Source organism: Acanthaster planci, linkage group LG03 (assembly GCF_054643075.1).
Source record: "Acanthaster planci isolate LZ-2023a linkage group LG03, COTS_SCS, whole genome shotgun sequence".
Taxonomy (NCBI): domain Eukaryota; kingdom Metazoa; phylum Echinodermata; class Asteroidea; order Valvatida; family Acanthasteridae; genus Acanthaster; species Acanthaster planci.
Window position 1 is genome coordinate 8,193,404 of NC_141779.1, and position 25,726 is coordinate 8,219,129.

At 40.2% G+C, this 25,726-nt stretch overlaps 2 protein-coding genes across 7 annotated transcripts in view; one reads left to right on the plus strand and one right to left on the minus strand.

The window, feature by feature from the left end:
• The window catches only part of LOC110983451 (uncharacterized), a 146,462-nt gene extending 141,014 nt beyond the window's left edge, over positions 1 to 5,448 (plus strand). For all 6 annotated transcript variants that reach the window (XM_022242708.2, XM_022242711.2, XM_022242710.2 and 3 more), the window contains one exon: positions 152 to 5,448. In XM_022242708.2, coding sequence (XP_022098400.2) covers positions 152 to 402 — 251 coding nt within the window. In that variant the 3' untranslated portion in view covers positions 403 to 5,448. The remainder of the gene's footprint in view (positions 1 to 151) is intronic.
• Positions 5,449 to 7,181: 1,733 nt separating this feature from the next.
• The window catches only part of LOC110983445 (low-density lipoprotein receptor-related protein 2-like), a 52,359-nt gene continuing 33,814 nt past the window's right edge, over positions 7,182 to 25,726 (minus strand). The window contains exons 26-40 of the mRNA XM_022242703.2: positions 24,866 to 24,988; positions 23,980 to 24,096; positions 23,133 to 23,252; positions 22,305 to 22,433; positions 21,396 to 21,524; positions 20,884 to 21,025; positions 19,420 to 19,590; positions 18,799 to 19,037; positions 18,183 to 18,368; positions 17,675 to 17,809; positions 17,082 to 17,181; positions 15,787 to 15,863; positions 13,121 to 13,211; positions 12,503 to 12,599; positions 7,182 to 11,439 (exon numbers count right to left, since the gene is read on the minus strand). Coding sequence (XP_022098395.2) covers positions 11,149 to 11,439; positions 12,503 to 12,599; positions 13,121 to 13,211; positions 15,787 to 15,863; positions 17,082 to 17,181; positions 17,675 to 17,809; positions 18,183 to 18,368; positions 18,799 to 19,037; positions 19,420 to 19,590; positions 20,884 to 21,025; positions 21,396 to 21,524; positions 22,305 to 22,433; positions 23,133 to 23,252; positions 23,980 to 24,096; positions 24,866 to 24,988 — 2,147 coding nt within the window. The 3' untranslated portion in view covers positions 7,182 to 11,148. The remainder of the gene's footprint in view (positions 11,440 to 12,502; positions 12,600 to 13,120; positions 13,212 to 15,786; positions 15,864 to 17,081; positions 17,182 to 17,674; positions 17,810 to 18,182; positions 18,369 to 18,798; positions 19,038 to 19,419; positions 19,591 to 20,883; positions 21,026 to 21,395; positions 21,525 to 22,304; positions 22,434 to 23,132; positions 23,253 to 23,979; positions 24,097 to 24,865; positions 24,989 to 25,726) is intronic.

The window sequence follows — 25,726 nt, forward strand, 5'->3', positions numbered from 1 at the left end:
GTGTTATGAAGGATGTAGAAGTAACTCGAATAAGGTTAACACACGGCATACAAATTCAAAAAGAGCTATGCGGCACTTGCGCGTACGAGTAACTCATCTTTGCCTTTGTAAATGTTGACTTTTTGGTCCTCCCACGTTGTGATCGTAACAGATCGGCCGGGACTGAAGAATCGGGAGCGCGTCAAGCAACTGCAGTTGGACCTCCTGCACGCCCTCCACTATGAGGTGTCCCAGAACCACCCCGAGGAGCAAGGTCTCTTTGCCCGCCTCCTTACCACCATCCCCAAGCTGAGGGAGATCGGTCCCGAGCACATCCGCCGCCTGATGGAGCTCAAGATCAAATCTCCTGGGTTCCAGTTCCCAGCACTGCATGCAGAAGTCTTTGACCTCAACAGCTCGTAGTTTTGGTGTCAAATACAAATCTAGGTGCAGCTGGCACTAAAGCTGTGTTTTTTTCTTGTTAGGTGTATACGCTACATTCTAACCCCTTTCAAGAACAGGAAGTTCTTGTGTTCAACTGAATCCCTGTCAACCTCATTTTCCACTGTATTGCATTTGATATAAGTAGTCCTTTATAGTGCCATTTACAAGATAAGTTGTATGTGTAAGAGTTAATATTAAGATCTTTGACCAAAATTAACGAAATGTAAATAACAACGACCTCACTAGGAACAGTACCCTGACTGCCTTGTGCAAGATCAGGTTGGATGCTAAATCTATTAAAAGATGCTCAGTCTTCAAAAGATTGAGATGTGGAATGAGCTGTTTTATTTGTTTGTTTCTCAAATTGTACAATTGATGAAGAATCTGCCTTGTTATGTTCAGGTCACTTGTAGATTGTCTATGTGCCTGAAGGTATATTCAAACAGAGGGTTAAATCATTTTAAAGGTAACATACAGCTAATCCATCAGGCCTGAAAATGGCACAGAAAGCTTGAGACACTGGTTGTTGAAATATTTTTGCAAAGAATTTTTTTTTACAAGCTGTATAGTTGCCATGACCACATTTAATCACATTTTTGCCAAAAGTATTGTTCTCTGTCTACTCTGCATTACAAGTACATTTTATATTGTGTGGAACACATCAAAAATGATGAATAATAATTTTTTTTCTGAAATGCATCACAAGAACTAACCTCAAAGGTAATTATGTTATTTCCTCCAAAACTAGTTCTGTAAACTTGAAAGTTTAAACATTCTAAACTTTTTGAAGTTTTCATTCAACTATGTTATTTCTATGTCAAGTTAGAAATCTCTTGTGTCATTACCTATGACCAAAAATATAATCTTATTTAACAAAGTGTTTTCCTCATTTCAGAAGAATATAGATCCAATATCAAATCTCTGCCCACATTACTGCCTTTCCACAATGTTGGATGGAAAAGATTCAGATTTTGAAAAATGACATTATTTGCAATTTTTCTAGTTGGTTTTCAACATCTCTTAATTGGAAATTTGAATAATTTTGGACAGTTTTTCTTCAGACATGAGTAGAAGTTTGATTTGGATAGAGTTCTTGCTTGTATTTTGCAACTGTTGGAGAGGAGGATAGAGCAGAGAAAATTACCTCAGCCTCAAATTTTGACTGGTATCCATCTTTTGGTTCAAGTGACCATTGACCAATCAGGGACAGCGCTGATGTGGCTGGCACCACCAGACTTAAAACGATTATGTATCCATGCAGTTTTGATAATGTGGATACTGGAATGTGGTGTCTGGGAGCACCACTTGCTGGATGCCGTGGCAAACTACTCTACTAGCTGTCAATAGGGCAACTCTAATTTCTGCATGGCCAATTACAACAGCCAGAACCATTTGAACATGGGAGTTAATTGATTCTGTATCTCTGTATCCTGGGAAAGCACAGATAAGGGTTCTAGGGGGAAAAACTTGCAACTCAAAGGTTTTAACTGAAATCAGAGATCAGAAGAATTTGTGGGTTTTACTTTTAATTATACATATTTAAATTCCAGGTATATTTTCATTTTGGAAATAGACGAAGTCATTGAAAGAGAATATTAGACGATTTTGAATTAAAAAGGTCAATGTGACAAAATACTGAAATATACTAAAAAGAAAAAAACAGATTAGATATATGCAGACAGAATGCATCGTGTTTCCCATTCTTGTATTGAAATATAAAGTGTAGATGTAGAATTTATGATGATAGAATGTTTTGTATAGACAAAATAGACGTCCCGAGGACAGATTTCTAATCTATTTGCCAAATGTTCGAAAGAAGCCACAACAAAAGGTTTAGAATATTTTTCATACAAAACCAGTTTGTGGCTGTCGTTAGCTGAGTAGTTTACGTCTGTTTTGTTTTTAAATATTCTGTTCTCTCCCTTTTGTGGCCAGAATAAAACATGCATGCTTGAGGGAATTTATTGGCCTTATGTCATGGTTACATTTTCACCATGGTAGCAACTTACCATAAAAACCAGGATCCTTCTTTTTCTGACGGGAGATGCTTGACTGTCATTGAGCAGAGCTTCTGTGTACTTTTTTGGGGTGGGTGTAAATTTGTGACATAATTTTAAGATTCAACATTAGATTAATGTCATGCCGTGTATATATATGAATTGTGGGTGGGGCATGAGATGCCCTTGTGGGAGTTAAAAACACATAACATGCTGTCATTTTTGATATATGTTTGTCATGTCCGATGTCGTCTAGTGTGTAGAGTTTTGAAACTACAAAAAAAATTGGATGGTAGACGAGTTTGTCACACTGGTAGAATTGGTGTAAAGAAAGCAGCTGAAGGGTATGCCGTAGCCACAGTAGGGGTTAAGGTCATAGGTTAAAGGTCACGTATCTTAGTTTTGTCACTTCAATCATTGCAGTTTTTTATTATATATGTTTGAGGAAGGTTTAAAAAAAAGGGGGGAAGAGAGGGAGACGAGAAGAAAAAAGAGAAAAATCAGGAGTACATTTTGTGCTCCCAGTGTCACATAGAACAATGTATGTTATGTCTGGATATGGAATATCCACAAACTGAAATCTGTGAAACTAATGCTGTTCTATTCTAATGTATTATTTAGCATAATTTTTGTTTTTGTTCAGTAGAAAAGGTTTTGTGTTATTTCCTGTATTGATTATGATATTCATTTACAAAGTTATTAAAATAAGCAAATTACCCGCAGGATTTCAAATGGAGAACTATCTACTATAACTTGGGAGATTTCCCCAGAATGCTTTATATGATCAATATGATACCTTCGAAAATTGTCACTGTATTCAAACTGTTCATCGGGATTGACTGTTATCTCCTGGTTCTTGTTCGTAAAATTAATTCAAAAAAATTGATTACAGAATATGAAAGCAGGAAAGTCTTCACCGTTTGCCACCAGTACCATTTCCCCTTTGACCTAATGGCTTGTGTGGGCCAAACATAATCCATACATAAATCTCAAAGTCTTTTGCATAGCATGTTCGTTGCTTCTGAGGACTGCCCAAAAATATTTGAAAACTTCCTGGTTTTTCTTTCCGGTCAACAACTTTAGTAGCTTTTATTGCCAAGCATAGAATCTTACCTGTCAAGTCACTGTGTGGTATACTGTTGTAGAGTTTGGCAACAATTGATTCCTTTCTGCTTTCTTTTCCATTACACCAGTGAAGAGACAAACAGGTTTGGCCACAAGTATGATGTTCAACAGTACAGGGTGAATGGGCAGAAGATGAATGAAGTATACACTCTGAACTTTGACCCTAGACATAGTAACCTTGTTCTCAGGTGGAAGAACAATATTGCGTTTGCATTTGGCAACAAAATACGTCAGAATTATTTCAATTTCAAATGATGGAATTCTCTTTGCACATGACTTGTGGCTTTATTTGGGGAAAGGGTGAAACCCGAAGAATTCTTTTCACTTTGCTAGAATTTCATTCAGTTTGAAGACCTGTTGAGAATGCTGTTCATGGAAATACGTGGTTCCAGATCAGTAGCAACATCAGTTGATGTGGCCCTTCATCTCTGAACACACGGAGTGTAGTTATCTCTTTATGTGCTACATAGCCCATTATGTTTTCAGTGTGTAGTGAATGCAAATTGAAAATGTCGTAGGCTTCCCAAAAAGTATCTTTTCAATGACCAGTAAACCTTGTTTACTGACTTAATGAAAGTCCGATATATTTAATCATGGCTTATCTAACCACAATGACTTAACTTTAATCCCAAAATGTCACACAGAAGTGATGACCTTGGCGTTTGGCAGCATTCTTTGATTTTGATGATGGAAATCGGGACATTTTGTAAATAATTCTATGGAAAGAAATTCTAAAGGGGCTCTGGGGTATGATTACATGTAAGCCATGTACATAGTTTGTGTTCATCAACACCTGTTTTTAAAGAATGAAGTTTTCTATTTAAAAGAAAAAAAAATTGCACCAAGTGTATACATAACCATGTCAATAAAAGGTAGTAGGTTATAGCCTTCTGAGTTTGTGTAACTGTACAGTGTAAGAAATTTGATGAATCTTGTATGTTATGAATGAACAACCTTATTTGAGTTAAATGGATTAACTGTGTTGGATTGAATGATTTCATTTGTAGACACATTTCACATGCAATGACATGTTTGTTTGGGAATCAGTTTTTTGTGTGTGAATGATTCATGTTCAAACCAACCAGTGAATATGAGAGTCTAGTTTTCCATGAACTTGATTGGGTAATTGACCAGACGTATCACACTTGGTTAAGCTGCCTCCCAGAATGTTGTGTGTCCAGGATGTTCACAGCTAGATGAAAACATAAGATAGGTGTGCATTATTATCTTTCATATGTGAGGTGTTATTATTTGTTGGAGATTTCCCTTGTATTCCGCCTGTCATGTAGGATTTTTTTCTCCTTTTTTTCCCACAAAGAATGTTGTGTAGTGCTTCTCACTTGTCAACCGCTGCTGACCGTGTTTTGGGGTTGTCTGAAACAAATCGCACCCCACAACTTTTGGTTCCTGCGTTTTCTTGTGAGCTCTCACCGTTGGCCAGGAGTGTCCAGTATTATTTAAAGCAAACGCGTCTGAGATGTGTTCCCATCTGAGTTCAACCGGTGGTCGGCATTGTCTGTATTTGCTGCATTGCCATTTCTGTTATTGAAACAATGCCACAGTCTTGTCATTGGCAATGCCATGGGCCATAAACGACTTCCCAACTCAAGTTCATTTTATGCCTATGTTAGCCACAAGTTGAAGTACACTGCCATGTACATTAAACGCCGGGCCCTGTTAACAGATCATTACTTTACATTCACTTAAGGCACGTACATAGGGAGTGAGACGGGGGGGTATTAAACAAAAAAAAACTCCACTTGGGGAAAACTTCTGTTGTGATGAATTGATCAATCATGTAGTAATGTACCTAAGTATCCTGATTAATTACAGTTGTACTTGAATGCTTGCCAGTTATGGCTGTTTGTGTGAATAATACCAGAGCAGAGTACAGATGTGTAAATATTGTTCATGACCCAGCTGTTTACATCATTTGTAATTTGGAGCGTTTTCCTTTTACTCATCTCTGCTCAGCTTTAATGTCGTTGACGAGAAGGTTTATAGGGACAAGAAGTACCTAGTGCTATTGAATGTTGGAAATTACTTCCCACTGCATTTGTTGTATATAAGTGCCAGAAAACAAATCCCAGTCTGAACAAGGGCAAGTGTGATATGAAAACAGCCTTTTTTGATTTTTAAAAAGTCACATGATTCAGCACAAAACAAAACAAGCATTAATTTCAAAAGTTGTCTTTTCATGTTCACAGGAAGAATTTTCTCTCCAAGGACGATGTTGACCGTGCAAGAATTTAAGGTATCATTACAGAAAGGTCCATTCTGTGTACTTTTTATGTTAGCCTGTTGGAGGCACCTTTGCTCCCCATTTAATCTTTTTTCCCCCACATTATTTAAGGTATTTGGTCCTTATTTGTTTTTTGCTCATGCAGATTAGCATATTTATGAGAAGCTTGAGTAACTCAAGACTTAACATTTGGGTCATCCTATAAGTTCAGGTTCTAAGAGAGTGTCATTTTTGTGTCCCTGTTACATCTGACTTTTGTTATTTGACATGGAAATATCACTGGATTTATTTCAAACTTTTTTATATGTTTTGCAGGTACATGTAATTTGCATTAATTCATGACAGAATGTGTTCTGAACTTACAAAATCATAATGTCAGATGTGATAAGGACACACACAAAAAATGTATAGAATGACCCATGTGCCTTTGTGTAATGTGACGTTTCATTTTTACAATTGCGCAAATTTGCCAATTCGTTGCACATGTCTCTATTTCTGAAGCATTATATCATCCAACTAACTGCCTTACTACCGCATTACATCACTGCACCATGGCATTGTATTGTTGTACTAGTTTGTTCCATTTTAATGCCAAAATTTCCAAGGGCATTATCACTCTGTATTATGGCAGTTTTACTGTTGTTATCCCTCAAATTTGTGGGCACACATCGAGGTCCTATGAAGGATTGCATTGTTTTAGGCTTGCTTGTTTTCATGTGCTTGTACACGGTGCCTTGGAAGGTACCCCACAAGGCCAGTTTTGAACCTTGTGGGGTACTAAAGTGGTGCCCCGCAAGAATTTCACAAAATAGATATTTCAAATTTTCTCAAAAAGGAGGAATTTTCAAGTGCCATTCATCTGTCGCAAATTGAAGTGTTTTATATAAGGGACATGCGGTCGAAATTTCAACCTAGGAAACTGAACTTGGTTGAAATGGCAGTGATTTGAAATTCTTTCCGTGTTGTGTGGGAGTTTTGTACACGAGAACAAAGGAAATACCCCACGAGTATACATATGTAAGGTGGAGGTGTGCTCACGCTTGAACACAGTAAATAGGTTGCAATACAGCACTATAACAGCCTGAAATTATGGCCTATTAACCAGCACACAAGTGCCCAAGGTCACTCTCTTGCATGTTGGTGCAGTGCACAACAGGACACAGCTGTGCTTCTTTGAGGTGTTTACCAAGTGACCCAAAGAGTGACTTCAGCATAGGAGGGTTAAAATAGCTCTAAACCTCACCTGTCACCCTGGAAGGGGAAATTTTGACTGAATGATCCCACAAATTCAATTATCATTACACATTTCAAAAGAAAGTATTCCACCGTTCATTTTGATTTTTAAATCTGGTTAACTATCCTGATAAATACGGATGATATACTGCAGGGGAAAATTTGTTTACAAATGAATGCACTCAATGACCTTTAATGATCAGTTTATAATGTGAAAGCGATACTAGATAGTCACTTTTTCAAACAAATGGCCTGAGCATTAATGTTTCTCAGTAGAGGTCAGATTTATGTTTGATACCAATGAACCCCCCCCCAAAAGGACAAATATTTGAAAGTAGTACCTTATGATTTTTGTTGATAAAATTGGGTAAAAGTAGGATTGAATTCATTTCAAAAATGAAATGTCAGTCCAGTTTCTGCAAATCAGTCATCTATTTTTGTTGCTTTTTTTGGAAACATAGCTAGCGAGTAAAAACACCTACAAAATAAAGATCTCTGAAAATAAAACTACAATATGCTAGAGTGTCTTTCAAACATTAGTTTCCAGAGTATTCATAACTATACATGTACATCAACATTTACGTACAAATATCTAATTTAAAATTTCTGATATACACACAAGTATGCCATAAAAATAGATAGTATTCTATGTGAAATGTACTCATCTTCATAACCAAAGAAAGATTCTCTTAAAGTCAATAAAAAAAATTGTGATCACTTCAGACAGAAATCAGTTTAAAACAATGTAAAGCTTTACAAACTTGAAAGACTTATTCCTTAATTCGCGTAAAGTTAATTTTAAGTTGCACTCCAAGTAATTATTTCTAATTACATTCTGTGTTTCACAAAATAATCTGCAACTGATGCATAAGGTTGTTGACAAATGGATTATATGGCAAATTCAAAGCGGGGAACTGATTCCCCCAAAGTCGACTCATTACTTTGTTATAGGACTGGTTCTTATGGCATCTAGTGTTATTCATCGCATATAGTTACATAGTTACCACCCTTCCCTGTTGCTTCTGATGTGTACACCCATTTTAATACATGAATATCGTCACTGTTTTCACAAAGAGACACTTTGGCCCCAAATCATGATTTTTTTCAAATTTCTTGGGTTTTTTGGCAAAATTAAATAGGCTATGGGATGCCTACAACTTGGTGTACTCGTTTTTTACCAAAGCTACTGAAATCAGCCGAATCACAAATTTGTACTGAACAGCTTTTCACGTTTTCACAAAGAGGCGAATTTGTCTTCCATAGGTAGAGTGTTAGCAATAAAGGCAAATTCATGGGCAAACTTGTTTTGCCGTTTTCGTGAAGAGGCGAGTTTGACTTTGGAAATGTACACATATGTAAAAAATTTGCACCTGGCACAAGCTATAGCAAAATAACACAAGCTTTCATGGATAAACAAAAGCCACATGAATTTAAGCATTTTCACAAAGAGGTGGATTTGTTTACAAAATAAGCAATTTTAACTGACTTCCGTTAATATAATTTGGCAATTTCGCGCCATATTACGATCCCCTCTTTCATGTAGTAGCATTGTTCAAGTCAAAGGCATGCTGAATACCGAAAAAGAGACGAACTTCAAATGTAATTTTCTTGCAAGCTAGGTTTTGTTGTCTGGTGAGAAATTTACCTCTTTGTGAAAATAGTGACGATATATAGGGACTTTGGGCAATGGCAAGATGTTTCCAAGCTCACTGAAAGATCAGCGGGGGGAGGGGGGGACAGACAAGCACTATACAGTGACACTGTCTTTAAACACGACTGGATTTGCCATGCCCAAACCAGTGGAATTTCTGTTGATGTAGGATGCCTGCTGGGGCAGTAAACTCAGCAAGTACAGATGCACTGTAGGATACATGAGGTGTTACATGTATGCATAGTTAATACGCTGGCACGTACATGAATGAAGTCTTGTGCACATTATTGGACATTTTGTATGCATTATTGCATGAACTCATAGCAAGAGCAGATGTCTGCATCATTGTTTACACACCTCTCTTTCCCTCATGTTTGGGTCGTCAGTCTTCACTTGATTAATCTGACGATTCCCCTTGAAAGTCATGACATGAAAATTAACACAACCAGGGTGGGTGGGTGACCAACTGTCCCAGTGACACATTTCTCTCAGCACTGAGATTACCCCCTCCTTCAACTGGCAACTGGCTGCGCACAAAAAATTATTTCATATCGTACTACTAAATAAATTTGTACACCTAAAACACGACATTCTTAAGAATACCATACTCATTTTAAAAGAAACCTTGCAGTCAAGTACTCTTCCACTGCCAAGATGCCCAGCGAAAAGGTGTCAAGGGAAGAAATTACAATACAACTAACTCTGTTAGAGGGCATTCCTGTGTATACAGTAACACTCATGATTTCATTCCTTAGAAAAATAAAACTGAAAAAGTTCATTATTGCCACAACCTTTTTGTAGTTTTATATTATTCATATCCTGGTACAGGGATAAAGAGGTGTGATGTGTTCTTAAATGCCATTGTTGATGTTCAACTGCCATCCTTACACATATGCTATGGGCTTGTGCACATTCTGACGAAAACTGGCTGAGTATTTTCAGTGCCATTTATTGCATGTCCTCTTCTTGCAAGTAGGCCACACAGTGCTATCTTTCACTGTATAGAAGCAACTGGCAGGCTAAATGGATTAGTACTTTTTATTTCAAAGGAGAAAAGTTTCAAAGTTTTAAGAGCGAATCAATTTTAAAATATGCTTTAGCAATTAAAATGTATATCCACCAATTGCCTCTTCCAAAGAAAAATAGTATGTATAATTTTTCCTCTTAAATTAAACACATTAGGTACATTGTAACAGTGCATTAACTCAGATTAAAAAACATCTAAAACCAACAGCTGTTGAATAATATTTTAACAGCCTTGCAAAACGGTCATCACATTTTGCCTTATAAACTCTAAAAATAAAGATCTTATCTTTATACTATACACCTTGCATATTTTTTCAAAAAGAAAATATCCAGGCTTCAAACGGCCAGTCAAAAAGAACAATTTGCAGGGTCCAGTTTCACAGCACTGTGTAACATTCGGCAGTAACAGTTGCGCCAAAAACTGCATGAACTTAGTCGTACTTGAAGGTTGAGGTGTACAGATATGCTGAAGGGGTAGTGACAGCTAAGCTGCTACCTTGTTCCAATTTTGCCACTAGAATGTGCCTCCAGTCTGTGTTGAGACTTGAGAGCCGAGATTCTGCTGGTAGAAAATTCTCTGCCTGACAGCGCTGTGAAATTTGACCCAAGTTCTCGTGATCGTAACTAAAACAGTGATAGATCCACTATTACATGCGTCAATTAAAGTTTATTTGAACTTTCCGAGAATGGAAATACACCACGATAAGGCACTTTCATTTAGTTCATACCCAGTGTAGTTATGTATGCAAGTTCTGCCGCGATAGCAGATTTGTTGAATTGAAGGCACACATATGGAGTCTTTTCGTCTGTCAGTTAGGATGACATGAGTGCTGCTCCATTTTCAAACTTGCCAAAGGCCACTTCATATTAGATGCTCTTTACAATGGAACTGATTATAGAATGTTTACAATGCAATTTGCCAGTGTTTAAATGCGTTCTTGAACGTTTATGACTGATCCACCAAAATTAGGCTGAAGAATTTGTTTCAGTTATTTTGTAGAAAGAGCGAATAAAGCTCTCTGTTCTGACCCCATTCAGTTTTGGCATCCTGAGGCAAACAGACATTACATGGGCGAAATACCTTCAGGGTTCCTATTGCTTTATATTGTGCAAGACTTTTTTTGGCCACTCACGTTAGGTTTAGTCACATTCACAAATTAATAAGGCGACATTAAGCAGAGAGTGAAGTGGCCTTAAGCTGTGTAAACTTGATGATGCAAATTAATGAAAGTTAGGATGAACACACAATCTACAAGAGCAACATTATGAATACACACAAATCTTACTCAACAGTTTTGTCTACGAGGATAGTAACACAGGCCAATAAAGTTTGGGGTCACAGGAGTGCTCTCTAGCACAGCTTGGAAGTTATGAGGACAAAAGAAACAAAGAGTTTTGAAATTGAAGTTATACTTCCCATCAACACTCAAGCAGCTTGTCTCCATCTGGATCTAAGCTTCCTGGTCAGGTTCCTTGTTGCCCTCTGAGGAAGGGGGCGGGGGGGTGTTGGGAGAATAGGCTGGCGGGGGCTCTGGGTAGTGGGCTTGTAGCGCAGGGGAGCCGTCCTGTAGGTAGGCCTTCTCAGGCAAGGCTTCAGCCTGGTAGCCCGGCTGGTACAGGGAGGGGTCGAAGGGCAGGGCCGTTTTCTGCGGGAGAGTGACAGTTCCCCCACCGGCAGCACCAGCCACATGGGCGTAGTGGGGGTTCTCGAAGGTGACGGGGGCATGCGGTGCCAGAGAGGTCTGCCAAGGCCACAAGAAAAGGTACAGATTTTTTTCTCAATAAACTAGAGAGCGAACAACTTTGGATGTTTATCTCTCATCACTGTTATCACTATAAGTCATCACGGGTACTAAATCAAGCCCTTTAAATAAGCCTTTTGTGAGCTAAATTTGAGTAAAATCTGGTACACTGACTGCTTTAAATTCACCTGAACATAATTTGAATCTCCATGCTAAAGACACTGTCACTATACCTCATGATTCAGGGCAAGCGTTTGCTTAGTTACGTAGGAGACCAATACACTCTTTACAATGGATAAGAAGTACACAAAGGAACCAGTCCATTCCAGAGATGGTGGTTGCTATGCAAATGCTTGCCCTCAATCACATGGTATAGCAACAGTGTCTTTAGTCTGGGGAACTCAAATTGTTTGGTTTATGTGCAATTACATAACTCAGTGTACCAGATTTGATTCAAATTCAACTCGCAAAAGGCTTCTTCTAAGAAATTGGAGGGCCTAACATTTTGATCCAAGTAGAATCCTCACAGATTCCACCTCTTTCTCAGACTCTTCCCCTGAGAATGATTCTGCTTGCAGAGTCTTCGGTACAGTTTCTGTAAAACTTGTTTTGCAAGTGGGTCTTTCTATAAATTAGGGGTCCAATTTTTTTCGTGTCCTTGTCACATCTGAGATATGATTTTGTAAGTTCAGAACACATTTTCTAATTTCCAATAGTGATGAATTAATGCAAATTACCTGCCAAACAAACAGAAATAGGTTATTTCCCCGTCAAATCACACAGGTCAGGTGCAACTGGGATACAAAAATGTCCCACTTTTGGACCCTGAACTTACAGAATGACGCAAGTACTCGCAGGTTTCAAATAGTTTGTGACATTTACTGGGACTGTATTCAGCTGTACTTTGGTGAAAATCTGCGAGTACTTGTAAAGCAATTGTTGGTACTTATCAAGAACTGTGAGTACAGCAGTGGTTCTGCAACTTCCATCTTGTTTACAGTGATGAAAGAGAACGGCTACTCTTATGAATCTCTCAAGCCTTCCTTTTGGTGTCTGGTCTTACCTCATAGTGGTTAGGCGGTTCCACTTCCCTGCCTGGAGGAGGGGGATGAATGTCAACATTCTGCCCATCGCGATATGTCACTGGACCTGCAAACTTCCTGTTGGCCACAGTCAGTAAAACAAAAGCATCTTAAGATCTCTGAACAGTACAACCAAACTTGTTATATACCATCTCTTAATCCAAGGTCAATTAACCACTCACCCCTATGTAATCGTAACTTTAAAAAAGCATGCTCTTTCATGCTTGAAAAAAAATTGTATTTCTAAGCATCAATATCTGTCACAATATTGCAGGGGTGATTTTGCTGGCTATGCTGCTCAAACTGATTTCCACTGTTGTGGGTGAGTCTGTTAGGTTACCAAAAGTCAATCTGTCATCCAGTCTCAAGTCACAAGCTGTTCACTACAGCTGTCACAATGAAATGCCACAAAGGCCTTCCTGTGTCACTGTTCATGTCTCCTACTCTGGCCAGAATTGTTACTGGAATTGCGATGGACGTGACTGGTAGAAACATGTTATTTGTGCTCGGAAAGGACAGCCCTTTCGCACAATTTGGAAGAGATCTTCTCAGACAGTTTGAATTTTTGGGAGAGAAAGCAGACCATTTTTGATTCTCACCTTCGCTTTTTCAGGAACACAAACAGCAGAATGACAATCACAATGATGGCGATGAAAATGAACGCGACCAGCCCCACTACAAGGCCAATGGCTGCAAGACAAAATATATCACCATCATTCATCACAATAGACTGGATAATGCATCAAGTAAACGATCACAAAAGAAACAAAAAAGAATAATTTGCAGACGGCTTACATGATGTGACAACATACAGACAACATACAGGAAAATCCTTAACCACTTCCTGCTGGGGACCCTGGTTTCGGAGACATTGGCTTTGTACGCATTGCCTGGGTGCCCAAAATTGGACAAAAGAGCTAGACCTTGTAACAAAAGACCATACTCGGAACCACGCTGCTGGGACTTTCCAACATTTTTTCAGTTGTTAATAGCGGAGGAAATCCGTCATTGTTTTGTAAGATTATACCACTGTTTGTGGCATTCAGGCCGAGTGGATTGATTACAATACCGCTGCACACTAATCTGGCCCTTGTTGAAAAGACATCAGCAGTGCACAAATCCGGTTTTGAAAACAAAAGAAAATTGCTTAACACCGCACAATCTGGGCTCCTTTACAAGGCGGCAGGCCTAGCTGAAATACTTGGCCATTATTTGATGCTGTTTTTCAGATTAGAGTAGCCACCAGACAGTCATTCGAGTAGGTATAAACATCCAGTAAATGAAGTTATGAATTTTTAAAGAATTTTGAAAACAGAAAAAATGAAGAATTACCCGGCCCAGCAGAATCAACATGGATAAATGGGCCCGGCACAAAGTGGTTAAAGTTTGTGTGTCAATGGCAAAAATCACATGCATGATTTTACTGTAAAACTACTGGATTATTAGGATAATCATTAAACAAATGGAAAGTTGGCACTCATTGCTATTGTCCACATTGATACCGGGAAAAAAAATAATTTTTTTAACCATGGGTGTTAAACTGGGATTACAGAAAACCAGTACTGAGTCAAGATTTTTGAGGATGAAAGGACAACTGTGCCCAGTGGCTGAAATATAAAAGAAATTGACAGATGCTATCCAATTGGTAGGGGTAGGCCTAAGTAGAAGAATTCTACGTCTACTACTCTTCTCACTGTCATGATTTTATGATTCACACAACCAACTAGGACAAGTTCACATAACAAACTATCTACCTAAGTGTTGACCACCCTTTAGTGGCAGGTGATTGACTGCAAGGTCCGGTGCAAGTTGGAAAGAATGAAAAAACTATGATGTTACTGTTTGACGTTATAAGCTGTCAGACAAAGGTTATGTCAAGAAACCCTCAGAAAAGCCAGAGACATTAGAAGCACTGACAACCATGTACACCGCACTCTCACAGAATACCAGTAGATGTACATGGTCAGTTCTGTGTTATCTGAGATTACATTCACCAAAGATACAGTAAAAACAAACATTCAAGAGACATTTCAAATGGCATTCCTTCAGTTTACTACCTCATCATCCCTGAAGTGGAACATAGGAAATATTTTAGTATTGCTAAACAGAGCAACCAACCAATATAAAATAGCAAACCTGAATCCTGGTTTTGAAGAAGGACTAACATTAGAATACATGTAATGTTAATGATCTATTAAGTATGCTAACTTTGAGATGAGCTAGACAACAAACCAAACAATTATCTCTGAAGTTTGAAGCAAAAAAAGAGAAAGTGACAGATCTGGATGCCTTATATCACCTCACCCAAGACATCAACATTGATAAATGTTTCTCACATGGATATACCATGTCCACTTTTGACAAAATTGCAAAAACAAAAGTGGTTGTCCCCACAACACAAACTTCTGGTCCAACACTAGGGCTGAAACTTGTAAGGTTTAGCTTTTTCAGCCGCAAATTACCACACCATACCACAAATACGAACCACATTAAATGGGGTAAGGTTTAATCAATCCACTCGGTATAAAGTTGACATATAGAATGGCCCCATTTTTCGGTAATTGGTTAGGCCAAAATAATGCTGCTTCAGATTACAATGCCTTTCAAAAATAGGGTTGGTATGTAGGGAAAAAAATTGGATCAGGGGATGGGGTATTTTTGGTGCTGACTGAATGGGGCATTCAACTGTATGCAAATTTCATATTCACAAATACTGGCCAAGAATGCCTGTATACTATTGGTAAGCATGTTTGATGGGTCCAGTGGGCCGTGGGGTGAGAGATGAACTTTGTGTTGTGGCAGGAAACTTTATGGAAAGACGCTTTCTTCTGGTACAACCTCAAAATAATTTTACAAACACAGGAAATACACACACAGACAAGACAGATCAAGTTTTGTGAAATATCTTGCAGAAAGCTTCTTTCTCCATAAAAGGAAGCAGATCATGGGGGGGGCGACTTTGAATAAAATAATATGAACAAATAAGTAATCAACTGGTTGACAAAAACTATGATTATTACGTGGCAAAAGGAAAGTCAGCAGATTTTGTGCAAAATTGTGCCTAGTGGTAAGAATGCAGCATGGATTTGTGCTCATTCAGGTGAAATTTGGTCACGTGTATCCAACAGTATGCGCTGCCAAACAAGTGTAAGGAAACAATGTATCCTGACGCAGCTTTCATAAACAGACCACAGCACCATAGCACCATATGCAGTTTCTATGTGGTGTGGTGCCTGTTAAACCTTGAAAAAAAAAAGCAACTTACATGAATTTTGGTTTGGAGGACCTCCGCCGTGCTCAGACGGTGTAGCGCAAATTTTTCCCTCATAATTATCAGGACATCTGGGGAAATAAGAAGTGAACACTGACTGACCAAAACTTGACAAACAGAACACAACTACAAAATCCACTCCTCATGGGAGTCAACCAAAACCACTCTCTATTCAACAGCTTTCCTCTTTTCTCCGGTAACTTCAACCAGTCTTTATTTTTCCAAAGCCAGCAGCCTCATGGCCTGAAGAGTCTCTAACATGGGGTGTTGGGGCATTCCCCCCACCATCAATTTTGTCAGCGAGTTGTCTTTCCTGTCTGTAAATCTCCAGATATTACAACTGTTGGCAGGCCGTTGCTATACAGCACAGCCACCTGTGAGATTTCCAGTTGTGTCCACTTAATAAACAGACCCCTCCCAACTTGTTGAATTTCCAGGAACTGGTAAAATTTTACGAGTCCCTTGGTTCCTTTATTCTCGGACATTTGCTCAGTCTGTTTGGGGCATGAAGTCATGTATCCCATAAAATTGTTCACAGAATGCCCAAACCATCTTTTCAATCAAACTCAAGACAACAACTACTGATGCTATACCCCATAAAATGTCTCCCTCATCGACAGTAATTGGGGAAATATGCATTGGAACTTTTTATGTTTCTGGGCTCTTTATAAAAATGCTAAGCAACAGCCAGTTCTGGCTTTCACGAATAATGCATCTATAATCACAACCATTTATAGATCACCGATATTACAGAAACTTAAACAAAATCTTGGTCATATTGCGAGCCAAGTGTAAGTAAGCTCAAAACCCATTACTAAACCACATGTGGCATGAAGTCCAGGAATCTTTCTACTTAACTGAGTAAAACCATTCTCCAGGGCAGCTAAATAATACAATTTCTTGGACTATTGGGACTTTAAAAGTTACAAATAATAAAATTACGCATTCTGTACATTTATTTGTGATAACAGGAATCACACACAGTGTTTGAAAAATTCCAGGACTTTTTCATGACTTTAGTCATTTTTTCAAAATTCCATGACTTTTCCAGGCCTGGAAAACCAAAACCAGTTTCTATGACTTTTCCAGGTTGAGGGGGAACCCCGATTCTCCGCTCATCAGATTGTCATTTTAATGGAATCGCGATTTCTCTCCCCCTCTCAGTTGGAAATGCTCCTTTCTCCCCCTCACCAATAAGAGCACCATCGCTGACAACATGCCAGACAGAGAGGCGGACAGACCTTTGACAAAACTCAGGACTAGGAAAGACAATATACTTGTATACTCACTGGCATGATCCGTCTGGCTTGCAGTAGCCTCCATTTTGACACAGACATACCGGGACAGCACTAGTGGTAGGGGTGGTGGCAGTGGGCACAACTGGTGATCCTGATTTCAGAGTGTTCAGAGGGTAGATTAGATTTCAGATTTTACTGATGTATCACAACACTATGGCCCTAAAACTGATGAGGTGTTTGCTCCAGTAGTTAGGCAACTAATTTTTAAAACTCAAAACAGGAAGAACTGTGAAACATATGCCCAAAGTTAACAGTGTTATGTGACATTTTTTACATGAGCTTAACAGTGATCATTCACTTGTATTCTAGTTAGTTTTGTCTTTTGGAAGCCTTCAAAGATGCGGGGCTGGATAGCTCAAATTTTAAGCTAACAAACAGTGGTAGAGAAATGAGAGTAGGGAGAAATGCCTCTATAAAACATGAGTGACGTTATGGCAAGGAAAACAGCTTGTGTTGAGACACGGAGCTGAAGAAAGTTGCCACTGTTCGTGCAAGGTGATGGAATGCAAGGGCACTTTTATCCTGACAGCGAGTATACAGAATGAAGTAACACTGGGGAAGGGGGGTGTTCGGGTATGCTTTACCTTCGCAATGCCTGGGATCCACTGGCACACCACTGGGGCAGGCACACTCAAAGCCCTTGGTGATGGCATTGCCTTTCTGCCTGGGTACGACCAGACACAGGTAGAGGCACGGGTTCCTCTCGCAGGGGTTGGGCACTGTGGGAAAAGACGGTCACATGCAATCAACTTTATGAACACTGACAAAGTTGGCACTAAAATCAGCTCTCCTTTTAACCCGTTTTCTGAAGTTGTCCACCGAGGTTGTCAAACCCTGACATTCCCTACCCTCACTTATACCCCTGCACACAATAACTAGCGCTAATGCCTATGGTCGGCAAGACATATTTAGGAGGGGTCTGCAAATCTGTAATCTGTCGGTGTAAGTGGCCCAGTGAAGGTTTGTGGTGAGTTAATGAATAATGCATGAGGCATGGGTACCGATAGCAACGATCAGTAAGGTTTGATTTTGGATTGATGGACTATCACGATGGTTAACAGGCTGAGTGTGGTGGGAGAGACTGGAACCTACCATCCAGGGGGTAGCGATGCTGCTGCCAAACCTTGACGGCCGTGGGCAAGTTCAGCCCGGACAGGAAGGGCGCTTGCTCACCGCCGGTCTTGTTCATGGTCCTGATCATGCCACGCTGGTCAGTCCACCGGGTGGTCCAGTAGATGAGATTGCCAAAGACGTCCAGCTGGAAGGGGTTATTGAGACCTGAAGGAATGATGAGACAGAGACAGAAGGGGACCAGCGTTAAACCTGACCATTTTTAAAAGCTGCATCAGGAAGTGGCAAGTGGGATAGTCCTGTCATAGTCTGTGATCAATATGTCTGAGTGCAACAACCGTACACATTTATCATGTCATTGGTGGTGCGCCTGATGATTTGCATAATTTAACATGAAGAAGCTAATGTTATTCAAAAGTTGGAACAACCATGATTTCAGTAATTTCTTGCCCAGAGACAACTTTGGAGTTTTGTATGATGCTGGCAGGAAATCAAAACAAGTGATGACTGTCGTAATGCGGGACAAGTCCCTTTTACAAGACATGAACAGTGCTTAGCTGTTAAATATATCCTGCCCTTTAAAAGGTCATTGGCCCCTTTCCAGGAAACAAAAAAAATTTGGAATAACTAAACCTACTGCCAGATGTCTGGAGAATGACAAAGTGTGACCCATCATAGGTGATGAAACCAATCTTGTCTGACCGGGCGTCGCACCAGAAGACGGTATCATTGCCAGCGTAGTCCACTGACAGTCCGGTGGGCTGGTCCAGTTTCCCAGCGGCTGCTTGGACCGGTATCTTGTTCTCGCCGTTCATCCAGGACATGAAGAGGCGCGATCCTCTCTCGGGTGCCCCGAGGTCGGTCCAGTACATCAGGCTACAGAGGGAAGGGATGGTGGGTGTGACAACCAATACTTGAAAGGTGCACGTGGGAGGGGGGTAAAAGCTGTGTGATTGACCCTCAGAGTTGACTGAACCCCCCCCCCTCCATACAGGCCTAGACACACTGAAGCACAGTGAAACTTGATTAGGCACAGAAACAAATTACAACACGCTAGTTTCAAAGTACCAATTAACATTTCCCATGTCTTTGGTAAAAAGTGAAGAGGCCCGTCGAACAAATGCGCCAATGTTTGTTGTACTTGGAAGGATTGGGTCATGTTATTGGCAAAAAGAGCAATTTTATATTTTTACGCAAGAGATTATTGCTGCACATACACATGCAGTCCACTAGCTGGGGAAAAACAAAATCCCCTCACCCTCGGCGTGGGTTGACCGCAATGGCGCGTGGCATGGTAGCTACATGCAGCGTTTTCTCATGGTAGGGATGAGACTTGAGGGCAGCCACAGCAACCTTTGGCCCTCGGTCTGCGGCGGCACGTCTGCCGCGAGGAGCATCAGGAAGACCTTGATCCGTAAAGTATACATTGCTACAGGAGGTGAAAAGTGTAAAAACTAAATGAAAGTTGGCAATTATGTCATTTCTTGTTTTTCTTTGTTTTCCTAAGCAACCTCTTTTAAGACTTCAATTAACGTGATACTTCTCAAAAACCTTTTGAGTTTTGTTTGACAAGAATGGGTGCTTCTTTCAATTCTTCTTTAGGCTGTCTTGGGAATTTATATTAGTTTGCAAGTTTTGTATTGGATAAAATACCAAATACGGAAACGCAACAACAAAATGGACAAATGACTGGGTGCTGTGCCAATGATGAAAGTATCAGTCTTGGCTAGTTCTGGTTGATGATTACATAACATTTTAAGCACTACTCAAAAGCATATACATCTGAAAGATCAAGGTAACCTGCCATTTGACAATAACAAAACAGAATTCTTGACCTCAACTGAAAAGAAGATAGCATGTTGTAGGTCATAAAAGACAGGAAAAGGCAGTCTGAGAAACACAATTCTTTACTGCTCTTTTTAAACATCTACTTATTATCCAATATTTCTGCAACTCGGGTCAAATAAAAATACGAGCAACTAACTAGACTTTGTGCTGATGACATCCCACTTTGGCTAATACATGGACTTTCCTACGGACCTTAAATCCATCATCCCGTCTGGCTTCCATGGGAAAGCACACATGTAAACAAACTGTGATGTCATCATTATAAAGGGACATTGTTCTTGATGGCTGTGATTTGCCAACACTGACACCAAAAATCTGCGGCCAGCTTATCGGTGCCACCACGGAATCAATCTGAGCTTACATCAAGCAACCTGTCTCATAAAAAGTTGAGCAGGCAACGTCATTATTTAAGCACAATCACAAGAAGCAACGACAGTCAGTTGAGTGTGATTTTATTGTTTATACACATTGATAAAAAGCAGTGGACCACATCTACTTCAACCACTGGTCCACTGCTTTTTAACAATGTGTATAAACAATACAATCACACTCAACTGACTGTCGTTGAACAATTTTGAAAAATCATGACATCACTCACATTTGTTGTTAGCTGCAACTCTTGCAGTAATCACAATCAATGACATGTTTTACAATTATTTTCATGTTAATGGTTGTTTCCATACTGATATTAAATCAGTTACTGATCATCACTTTTTATTATCCAGGGGCCCGGTTTCGAAATAATGACTAGAAAGTATAATCCATCTATCATCCATGCCATATTGGGTAAACTAAAGTTAACTGTAATTGTAAACTAAACTTTCCTCAAGACAACTGAAGCAAACTGAGTTCTACCGCTCCAAAGGGCACTTACTTTCCAAGCCAATCTATGGTGATGCCCACGGGCGCGTACACATTGTCTAGGCCCAAGTTGTCGGGAGCTTCCATGGCACCATCGTTGGTAAACGGAACCCTCTTGATTGCCCGCAGCTCTGTGTCTGCAAAGTACACCATGCCTGTGTGCACACACAGAGAGCCATATACATGTACTATCATGAAAACCCACGGTGTCACATTAAAAAGCCAGGGCAATGCTTTATGACGACAGCCGTGTGGCTTACCAACAGTGCAATGAAAAGAAATTTAACATGTGGGCACAGTTCTCAGGCAATGGCCTTAAACCTCAGAAACTTCATGCCACTGTCACAGACAATTGTGAGAATGGAAGAGCAAAAGTAATGCTAACAAAGTCTGTGGCAGACACAGAATGAAGGAGGAGGTTACTGGCATTTATGAAGTGGGGACTGCCTAAAAGAGAGGAGCAGAAACCCCTGGCATTCCGAGGCACTTCCCAGAGAAAGGGAGGGAGTTGTTGGTCAGCTGTACCTGAGTGGTTGTCAAAGTCCAAGGACTCGATGCGAGCTTCGTTCACCACAAGGTCTTGGTACACATTCTGCTCCAGGACATACTTGCGTAACTCTGAGCCGTCCCCAAACAGAATCACCTCAATATCGCCTAGAGATGCAGACCAGGCAAAGAAAGGGATACAATGAATCCCAAAAAACAGTTGATAAATAGTTACAAGTGTTGGAGAGATGACTTGAAGTACACTGCTATAGCTGATGGGCTTGAGACAAAAACAAGTCAAGTCTTCCTCGAGTCATAGTCACACAGATTAAAGTCGATCCCGCCACTTTGAACACCCGTTCTTGTAACCCAATTCAGTTTCTGTCTGTATCAGATTGCTAATACTGCCTTGGCATACCAAATTAAGAAAACTGAAGTTTCAGCTTGATATCTCCAATAGTTTTCCTGCTAACAGCCTCTAAAAGTCTGGATACTACACAACATTTTGGCACTCACATATTGTTCAGTTATGTTGGCAGCATCTTTGTACGCCTTTATTTTTTTTTAAATATAGTATTCCTCTTCAATAAAGACAGCTGAAGATTGCTGTCTAGGCTAGTTTTTGGCTTTATTTTTGGACTCTAAAATAGGAAATAAATTACCTCTTCAAATCTGGAAATTGGGAACCCTCCAAAGCTGCTACACGTAAATATTTGCCATAAATAAAAAAAACAAGAAAGCTGCGCACAGACTGGAATGACCCCTGATGATCTTGCGGAGATCAAAATGTCAGACTTTCTACCTGTTAAATTTTTATCAAAGTGCGATGGCTTTTAGCCACTCTTGCGTGCTGCTGCATTTTAGCAGGGTTGAATAAACGTTTCGTCTTTCTCATCACTCAGATAGTTTGAGGGCAGAAATCACAACAACGCTGGTGCTGACGCCTACCCTCAGCTTTGCAGTCCATGCCATGGATGCCTCGATCCACAAACCCTCTGGCACAGTAGCACTCATAGCTACCCTTGGTGTTCCTGCACACCTGGGGGCAAGGGTTGTTGAGGTAGCACTCATCGATATCTTCAGGGGGGTAAAAAACAAAAACAGCCAAAAGCAGGGGTCAAAAGGTGTGATCGTCAAAAACTGCTACCACACTGAATGCATGTGGCTGTCCACTGGCCTCTGCTTAAAATAAATTTTCTTCAGACTTCTAAATCGTTTTTTTCATACCAGTAATGGAGTTGGGTTCCTTAAAAGTCCAACCAGGTTCATCACAAGTCATCTGTTCAAAGTCACAAGCTATCCAGAATAACTTCAACAAAAGCATTCCCTTGTCGCCGTTCACCCCGTTACTTATGACTGGTCGTATCAAAGGACCCGTGTAGGGATTTGTGACGGACTCAACAACACTGCTTCATACACTTGCACAATAACTATGCTCATCATGCACGAGGACTCTTGTCAGCACATCTTCTGATGTGACCTCAGCATCCCATAGAAGACCAAACAGAGACGCAACTAACAATTCCTTTCCAACACCTTCAACTCATCTGTAAAATGAGGTAGCCGCCCACATGAAAAGGGCATGTTTAATGTTCACATGATCCTCCCATTTCCATTCCTTCACAAATTCACTCATTCAGCTCCTCTTTTTTTGTCCTTGCTTTTATTTCTGTATTTCTGTTTCTTCTCCTTTGCAAGAAGCTGTGCTCTTTGAACAGAGAGTAGTATATATGGTCTGGTACCCTTGATCATTCATGCACACATGCAAGCACCCACCTTCACAACCATCTGCCGTCTCCACGAAACCCCTCCCACAGCTGCAGACAATGCTGGTAGGGGACAGGGTGATGCACTCCTTTTGACAGGTGCTTGCTTCACACTCCACTGTGTCCTTGTCTGGAAAAAAAACCAAAAGAAAGCAGTTAACATTAACCCTAGCTCTCTTGGTGTAATATTCTGGGCCAGTCAGGCAGATCTACCAAGAGGGTCCCATTAGTTGAAAGATATCAAAGTACTGCTTGACCACCAGGTGTCAATGAGTTAGACTACACATGTCAGCTCACATGGTGAGCAGAGTCTGCCTTCAAGCTCATGCCAAAAGATGCCCTGCTGATTTCTACCGACCTCGTGCACTGAGACAAAAGAAACTTTGAATGTCTTTATTTGGTGCTCAAAAAACCCATTAAGATCTATAACTGCAATGATTTTAAAGGGTTTGCTTAAGAAAAAGGGAGAAAAATTCTGCAGAACCTCAGAAAAAATGAACGGTTGAAATTTGTACCCTTGTATGTATTTTCAATAGACTGCTCACGCTTTATGCTACAGTGGGAACTACGAACTGATTATTGAAAGGTCTATTTGGTTAGGATCTGCACGTCATACATTGTCAACTTGACAGTGAGGCTCACTTTTGCACAAAGTAACCTTCAATTCTTTATCAAATAACATAATATTTGCTATTTGAGTCTTGTTCAACTGTTAACGTTTTGATTCAGCACTGGGTGCTGGCTGTGTGTTCTTCTCACACATTTAAGCTTTAAGGCTTGCCTACAACTTAAAAAGTGTACACACTGCTGCAGGCTTTGCCTCTGCCAACAGCATAACACTGAATACAAGGGCTTACAGCATGAGGTCTCATCTGAGTTGTCACTGCAATCCGACTGCAGATTGCACACTCTGTCCCATGATATACACTGGCCATTCTGACACTTAAAAGTGTCGGCGGAGCATACCACATCACCTGTCAACCAAATCAAGGGAAAGAGAGAGAGATAGACAAGAACGATTCATCAGTACAAAAACAAACATTCATTCCTCAATTCTATTGCAGGTTTGGCAAAGACTGTCCACTGTTTACTAGCAACGCAGGTTTGCTTTTTTCTCTTTTTTCCCTTTTTTGTTTCAGTTGTGTTTGTTCATTACATTTCTGGTCTACTTTTTGGGGAATACCGGCCCTCTAAGACCAGGACCCAATTTCAAAGAGCTGCTTAAGCACAAAATTTGCTTAAGTGTGAAAAAACCTTGCTTATTGAAAAACAAAGGTCACCAGCTCAAACTCTATCTGATCGTCATGCTAACCAAAAGACAGGTGTAAATACGATCCCAAAACAAATGGAGATTTGGTTGGCTACCTGATTTATCAAGCAAGGTTTTCTTGCACTTAAGCAAATCTTGTACTTAAGCGGCTTTATGAAATTGGCCCTGACTAAAGAATGACAAGCTCTATGGAAAATGATACCAAATATACAAAGATTTTTCATTCCCCATAACGACCAATGTTTCAGCAGACACCATTGATACACTGGACCCCTACACTGGTACATTGGAAATGTCAAACATAAAAGATACCAACTTCAGACTGGTTTGAATGGTGGGTCACATTTTGAACAGAATCGTGACCCCTGAAGGGAACCAGACTTGCTTTGAGCTTGCCAAGTCCCCATTACTCATGAAATTGTTTTTGGCAACTTTTCTCAGAGACAACAACCGAGACCCAGAGATGCACTCACATGCCGCCTCGTCCTCGTTAGCCAAACAGTCTTGGATGCCGTCGCATCGTTTGTGTTCTGGCAAGCACTTTGGTAGACCGTCCACGATGCACACAAGTGTGGATGGCTCACAAGTTGCTATCTCTGTTGGAAGAAAAGCAACATATTGAATTTTGCCCTCGACAAGGAATCTCCGTTGGGCATTTGAACAGAGAACATTACCTTCTCTGTCCATCCACAATGTGAGAGGGAAGTCAGATTAAAAACTGGCAAATTATGGATTGAATGATGCCAGACATACATAAAATAAAAAACCCTGGAACATGGACGGGGAAATTGCATGCCAGTACAATAAGCAAGGTAAGAAAGATAGAGTCACAGGAGGAAAAAATAAGCAGGACTTTACTGTAACGTTACTATCTGTACCAATTTAATGTAGAGAAATAATAGACCATTTCTTCTGCCAAACCTGACTTTTGGAAGGCCTAAATTGTTCATGATACAGCAACAATGGCCCCCAGACTGGAATAGAATACAGGGTAAAAATATTATCCCATCACCAGTACTTAAACATCTTAAAATTTCATGTCACGGAAAGCAGACGAGTCTAGACCAAACATCCAAAGGAAAAAAACACAAGCAGGCCTTTTCACACGGCAGCCTCTCAAGCCACACTGAACACAAACCTGGGCAAACCCATAACCGCCCTAGACTACAAACTTTTCAACCCCGCATTTAACCCGGCGTCGCTTCACATTTGTTTCAAGAAAACTGAGTTTACTGGGTTGAGGTCAATCTAGGGATGAGCACGGACCATTTTCAGTCCGGGTTGAGATACGGTCCTGAGCAGAATTGAGTTCACCCTTGGTTGAAGTCAATCTC